General features: G+C 62.0%; 1 protein-coding gene across 1 annotated transcript; it reads right to left on the reverse strand.

The window, feature by feature from the left end:
* Positions 1–544: 544 nt before the first annotated feature.
* On the reverse strand, positions 545–6,846 carry LOC121361886 (junctional adhesion molecule A-like; the record flags this gene model as incomplete). Its single annotated transcript, XM_041482937.1, has 8 exons — positions 545–1,072; positions 1,257–1,266; positions 1,518–1,625; positions 2,703–2,805; positions 3,989–4,191; positions 4,819–4,962; positions 5,511–5,624; positions 6,765–6,846. Coding segments are annotated over 8 exons (1,005 nt in total), but the record flags the coding sequence as incomplete, so codon positions are not given.
* Between the last annotated feature and the right edge of the window lie 159 nt (positions 6,847–7,005).

The raw sequence follows: 7,005 nt of genomic DNA on the forward strand, positions 1-7,005 counted from the left end.
GGGGGACAAAGGGGACAAAAAGGGGGACAAGGGGGGAATGGGAGGGGACGATGGGGGGGACAAGAGGGGACAAAGAGGGGACACAAAGAGGGGACACGGGGACCCCCCCCCCCAGCCCCCCCAGGTTCCAGAGGCAGCGGCGGCGAAGGCACCGGTGAGGCTTTAAAAAAACCGCGGCGAAAATCCGGCGGGAATTCCCAAAAATCCCGCGGGAAGTCCCAAAAATCCCACGGGAATTCCCAAAAACCCCGCGGGAATTCCCAAAAACCCCGCGGGAATTCCCAAAATCCTGCGGGAATTACAAAAACCCTGCGGGAATTCCCCAAAATCCTTCGGGAATTCCCCAAATCCCGCAGAATCAGGATGGGGACATGGGGACAGCTATGGGGACACGGGGACATCGATGGAGACATTGATGGGGACATGGGGACAGCCATGGGGACATGGAGACATCGATGGGGACAGCCATGGGGACATCAGTGGGGACATTGGGACATTGATGGGGACATCCATGGGGACAGCCATGGGGACATTGGTGGGGACACAGGGACAGCCATGGGGACATGGGGACATCCATAGGGACAGGGACAGTAAAGGGACATTGATGGGGACAGAGATGGGACATCAATGGGGACACCAGGGACAATAACGGGACATCAACAGGAACATCAATGGGGAACAGAGGGACACCACTGGGGACACAGGGACACTAAAAGGGACATCAGAGGGGACAATGGGACATCAATGGGGACAGGGAGCCCCCTCCCTCCAGCACCACCCCCCAGGGACACTGGGGACATTAATAGGGACATGGTGACGTCACTGGGGACATCACTGGGGACATGGTGACATCCATGGGGACACCACGGGTGACACCATCCCCCCCACCACCCCCCAGGACCCTCCTGCCAAGGGACACCGGGGTGTCCCTCTGCCTCTGGGGTGTCCCCGCCAGGGCGGTGGCAGGTCCCGGTGTCCCCGCGGTGTCCCCGCGGTGTCCCCGCGGTGTCCCCGTGTCCTCACCTCACTGCGCCGCGAGGGCTGGCTGTAAATCACCTTCTTCCCGCCGGCACTGCGGGAAAATCGGGATTTTTGGGAAGTGCCACCCCCCTGTGTCCCCTCTGTCCCCACCGAGGGGGCACGCCAGGGACAGGGGTGACACCGGGGTGACACCGAGGTGACACCGGGGTGACACCGGGGGGGGTGGGTGGGGTCACCCAGGAGGAGGAGGAGGAGGTGGCTCTGGTGTCACTCACTCTGTTTTTTCTGGAAAAAAGGGGAAAAACGGGGATCAGGGAGGGGAGGGGACACAGGGGGGACATTACTGGGACACGGGGACTGGGACATGGGGACACCCCCAGGGACAGAGGCCATTCCCAGCCCCTCCCAATCTATTCCCAGCCCCTCCCAGTCCCCCCCAGTCCCATTCCCAGTCCCCCCAGTTCCATTCCCAGTCCCCCCAGTCCCCCCAGTCCCAGTCCATTCCCAGTCCCCCCCAGTCCCCCCCAGTCCCTCACTGCTGAAGTAGCCGCGCCTGTAGGCGAACCAGACGCCGAAGGCAGCGAGCGCCAGGACCAGGAGCAGCAGCACCACGGCGGCCACGATGCCGCCCACGTTCACCTCGCCTGCGGGCACGGAGCGGGGTCGGGGATCCACGGGATTAGGGGATCCACGGGGATCGGGGGGATCTCACGGGATTAGGGGATCCACGGGGATCGGGGGATCCAAGGGGATTGGGGGATCCGCCAGGATCGGGGATCCCACGGGATTGGGGGGATACCACAGGACTGGGGGATCCACGGGGATTGACCTCGCCGGCGGGCACGGAGCGGGGTCGGGGATCCACGGGGTCGGGGGATCCAAGGGGATCGGGGGGATCCAAGGGGATTGGGGGATCCAATGAGATCAGGGGGATCCCACGGGATCGGGGATCCAAGGGGATTGGGGGGATCCAAGGGGATCGGAGTGATCCAAGGAGATCGGGGGGATCCCACGGGATTGGGGTGATCCAAGGGGATTGGGGGGAGATCCAAGGGGATCAGGGGGATCCACTGGGATATGGGGATCCCAGAGAATAGAGGGGATCCAAGGGGATCAAGGGGATCCCATGGGATCAGGGGGATCGGGGAGATCAGGAGGATGCCAAGGGATCAGGGGGATCCAAGGGGATCAGGAGGGACTGGAGAGATCCCACGGGATCAGGATGGGGATTTGGATCAGGATTAGGATCGGGACGGGGATCAGGATTGGGATTAGGATCGGGATTAGGATGGGGATTGGGATTGGGACTGGGATTGGGATCAGGAATGGGGATGGGGATCAGGATGGGGATGGGTATGAGGATGGGGATTGGGATTAGGATCAGGATTAGGATGGGGATTGGGATTAGGAGCAGGATCAGGATTGGGATTGGGATCGGGATCAGGATTGGGATCAGGACTGGGATTGGGATGGGGATCAGGATTGGAATCAAGATGGGGATTGGGTCTGGGATCAAAATCAGGATTGGGATCGGGATGGGGATCAGGATTGGGATTAGGATGGGGACTGGGATTGGGATCAGAATCAGGATTGGGATTAGGATGGGGATTGGGATTAGGAGCAGGATCAGGATTGGGATCAGGATCAGGATCAGGATCGGGATCAGGACGGGGATTGGGATGGGGATTTGGATCAGGATCAGGATCGGGATCGCTCCTCACTGGCTTCCATGCGGAAGACGTCGGATTTCTGGGGGGTGCCCACGTTGTTGGAGGCCTCGCAGTGATAATCGCCCGTGTCCCAGCCCCCCACGGGCTCAAAGACCTGGAACGGGGCAGGGGTCAGGGAAAAATGGGGGAAAATGGGGGAGAAATGGTGAAAATGGGGGAAAATGGGGAGAAAATGGGGAGAAAATGGGGAGAAAACAAGGGGAAATGGGGGAAAAATGGGAAATGGAGGGAATAGGGAAAAAACCTGGGATAAAAGGCGGGGAAAGCAGGGGGAAAAATGTGGAGGAAAATGGGGGAAATGAGGAGAAAATGAGAGGGAAATGAAGGGGGAATGGAGGGGGAAAAGGGGAGAAATGAGGGCAGGAAAATGAGAAAATTAGAGGATAACGGGGGAAAAGGGAGGAAGAGAGGAAAGCAGGGAAAAGGGACAGGAGAAGGGGAGGAAAACAAGGAAAGGGAAAGAGGGAAAGGGAGAGGAAAACAGGGAAAAAGGGCAAGAAATGGGGGAAAGGGAGAGGAAAACAGAAAAGGGCAGGAAAAGAGGGAACGAGAGAAAGGGAGAGGGGCAGGGGAAAGGGGAGGGGAAAGGGACAGGAAAAAGGGAGGAAAATAGGGAAAAGGAGCAGGAAAAGGGGCAGGAAAAGAGGGGAAAGGTAGAGGAAAACAGGGAAAAGGAGCAGGGAAAGGGGCAGGAAAAGAGGGGAAAAGGGCAGGAAAAGGGGGAAAGGGAGAGGAAAACAGGGAAAAGGACAGGAAAAGGGGGAAAGGGAGAGGAAAACAGGGAAAAGGAGCAGGAAAACAGGGAAAAGGAGCAGGAAAAGGGGGAAAGGGAGAGGAAAACAGGGAAAAGGGCAGGAAAAGGGAGAGGGGAACAGGGAAAAGGGGCGGGAAAGGACAGGAAAAGAGGGAAAGAGAGAGGAAAACAGGGAAAAGGACAGGAAAAGGGCAGGAAAAGGGGCACAAAAACAGGGAAAGGGGCAGGAAAAGGGGGAAAGGGAGAGGAAAACAGGGAAAAGAAGAGGAAAACAGGGAAAAGGGGCACAAAAACAGGGAAAGGGGCAGGAAAAGGGGCACAAAAACAGGGAAAGGGGCAGGAAAAGGGGCACAAAAACAGGGAAAGGGGCAGGAAAAGGGGCACAAAAACAGGGAAAGGGGCAGGAAAAGGGGCACAAAAACAGGGAAAGGGGCAGGAAAAGGGGCACAAAAACAGGGAAAGGGGCAGGAAAAGATGAAAGGGAGAGGGAGAGGGAGAGGGGCAGTCCTGCCCCGGCACTGACCAGCTCCCCCGTGCGCGGGTCCAGGCTGTAGGAGGAGTTGCGGAAGGCGGGGCTGGATTTGGGGTCCTGGGGCAGCTCGGTGCCGTCCTTGTACCAGCGGAAGGTGGGGGGCGGCGAGCCCTGCGCCTCGGAGCAGCGCAGCACCGCCCGCGCGCCCACCGTGGCAGAGCTGGGCACGTGTGCCAGCGGCTTCCCCGGGGGCACTGCGGGGACAGGGACGGTGATGGCACTGCCCGGAGTCACCACGGGGACAGGGACAAGGACAGTGATGGCACCGCCCAGAGACACCCAGACATGGGACAGGGACAGTGATGGCACTGCCCGGAGTCACCGTGACATGGGACAGGGACGGTGATGGCACCACCCGCGCGCCCACCGTGGCAGAGCTGGGCACGTGTGCCAGCGGCTTCCCCGGGGGCACTGCGGGGACAGGGACAGGGACGGTGATGGCACCGCCCGGAGTCACCATGGGGACAGGGACAGGGACGGTGATGGCACCGCCCGGAGTCACCCCAGGGATGGTGACAGCACCACCCGGAGTCACTACGGGGACAGGGACGGTGATGGCACCGCCCGGAGTCAACCCAGGGACGGTGACAGCACTACTCGGAGTCACCACGGGGACAGGGACAGTGATGGCACCACCCAGAGTCACCACGGGGACAGGGACAGGGACGGTGATGGCACCACCCGGAGTCACTCTAGGGACAGGGACAGTGATGGCACTGCCCGGAGTCACCGTGGGGACGGTGACAGCACCACCCGGAGTCACCATGGGGACAGGGACAGTGATGGCAACAAGGCCGGGGGTGGGGACAGGGTGGCCTCACCCTGGACGATGAGGTTGACCTCGGACTTGGCGATGTGGCTGCCATCCCCCACCACCTCGCAGATGTACTTCCCGCTGTCCTCGCGCGTCACCGACTGGAACCGGATGGACGTGGGCGAGAACTGGACACGGTCCCGGTACGGCTCTGGGGGACACCGAGCTGGGACACCCGGGGGACACCCGGGGACACCCCCATGGCCCCACAGGGACCCCCCCCAGTGTCCCCACGGGCTCAGGGCCTCTCTGATGTCCCTACAGAGCCCTGTGGTGTCCCCCAATGTCCCTGCTGCCCTCAGTGTCCCCGATGTCCCCAGTGTACCCAGTATCCCCAGGGTCCCCAATGTCCCCGCTGTCCCCAATGCCACCAGTATCCTCTGATGTCCCCAATGTCCCCCAGGTCCCCCAATGTCCCCAGTGTCCCCAGTGTCCCCAATGTCCCCCGATGTCCCCAATGTCCCCCAGTGTCCCCGCTGTCCCCAGTGTCCCCAAAGTCCCTGCTGTCTCCAGTGTCCCCACTGTCCCCAGTGTCCCCCAGGTCCCCCAATGTCCCCACTGTCCCCAGTGTCCCCTGATGTCCCCAGTGTCCCCAATGTCCCCGCTGTCCCCAGTGTCCCTGATGTCCTCAGTGTCCCCAATGCCCCCAGTGTCCCCGCTGTCCCCACTGTCCCCGGTGTCCCCTCAGTGTCCCCGTACCCGTGAGCTCCCCCCCGTAGTAGATCAGTGCCAGGGACGAGCCCCTCTGGAACTTCCACTCGATGCGGGCGCTGCCGGAGCTGGAGCGGAACGCGGCGCAGCGAATCTCCACGGCTGGGCCGGAACGGGAGCGGGGCAGAACCGGGGCAGAACCGGGGCAGACAGAACCAGGGCAGAACCGGGTCAGAACCGAGTCAGACAGAACCAGGGCAGAACCAGGTCAGAACCGGGTCAGACAGAACCGGGGCAGAACCGGGTCAGAACCGGGTCAGACAGAACCGGGGCAGAACGGGATGGGTCAGAAAGGGAGCGGGGCAGACAGAACCGGGTCAGACAGAACCGGGTCAGACAGAACCGGGTCAGAACAGAACCGGGTCAGAACCGGGTCAGAACAGGAGCAGGGCAGACAGAACCAGGGCAGAACGGGACTGGGTCAGACAGAACCGGGGCAGAACGGGACCGGGGCAGAATGGGACCGGGGCAGACAGAACCGGGTCAGAACCAGGTCAGAACGGGACCGGGTCAGACAGAACTGGGGTCAGACAGAACCGGGTCAGGATGGGGTCAGACAGAATCGGGTCAGAACGGGACCGGCTCAGACAGAACCGGGTCAGACAGAACCGGGGTCAGACAGAACCGGGTCAGGACAGGGTCAGACAGAATCAGGTCAGAACGGGACCGGCTCAGACAGAACCGGGTCAGACAACCGGGGTGAGAACCGGGTCAGACAGAACCAGGTCAGACAGAACCGGGTCAGAACAGAACCAGGTCAGACAGAACCAGGACCGGGTCAGACAGAACCGGGGTGAGAACCGGGTCAGAACAGAACCAGGTCAGACAGAACCAGGACCGGGTCAGACAGAACCGGAGTCAGACAGAACCGGGACCAGAACCGGGGCCAGCTGGAACCAGGACCGGGGCTGGGACCGGCCAGAACTGGGACTGGGACCAGGGTCAGCCAGAACCAGCACTGGGCTTGGCCAGAACCAGGACCAGGAATGGGCTCAGCCAGAACCGGGCTCAGCCAGAACCGGGTCAGACAGAACCGGGACCGGGTCAGACAGAACCAGGCTCAGCCAGAACCGGGCTCAGCCCAAACTCCGCTCAGTCAGAACCAGGATCGCTTCTGGGACCACCCAAACCGGGACCACCCAAACCAGGCTGGCCCCAAACCGACCCCCCCAAACCTCCCTGGGTGGAGCCCCCCTCCCGGGCTCGGGGTGGTGACACCGCGGGGACACCGGGGACACTCACGTTTGTGCTCCGGCACTTCCTGGTCCTCCGAGGTCACCTGGGCTGCGGCCAGCGCGGCTGCGGGGACAGCGGGGCGGGGACGTCACCGGGACACCGGGGTGGGAATGTCACCGGGGACAGCGGGGTGGGGACGTCACCGGGACACCAGGGTGGGGACATTACCGGGGACACCGGGGTGGGAATGTCACCGGGGACAGCGGGGCGGGGACGTCACCGGGGAAACGGGGGAGGGGCATTACCG

The sequence above is a fragment of the Pyrgilauda ruficollis genome, unplaced genomic scaffold (assembly GCF_017590135.1).
Source record: "Pyrgilauda ruficollis isolate IOZ18807 unplaced genomic scaffold, ASM1759013v1 scaffold599, whole genome shotgun sequence".
NCBI lineage: Eukaryota > Metazoa > Chordata > Aves > Passeriformes > Passeridae > Pyrgilauda > Pyrgilauda ruficollis.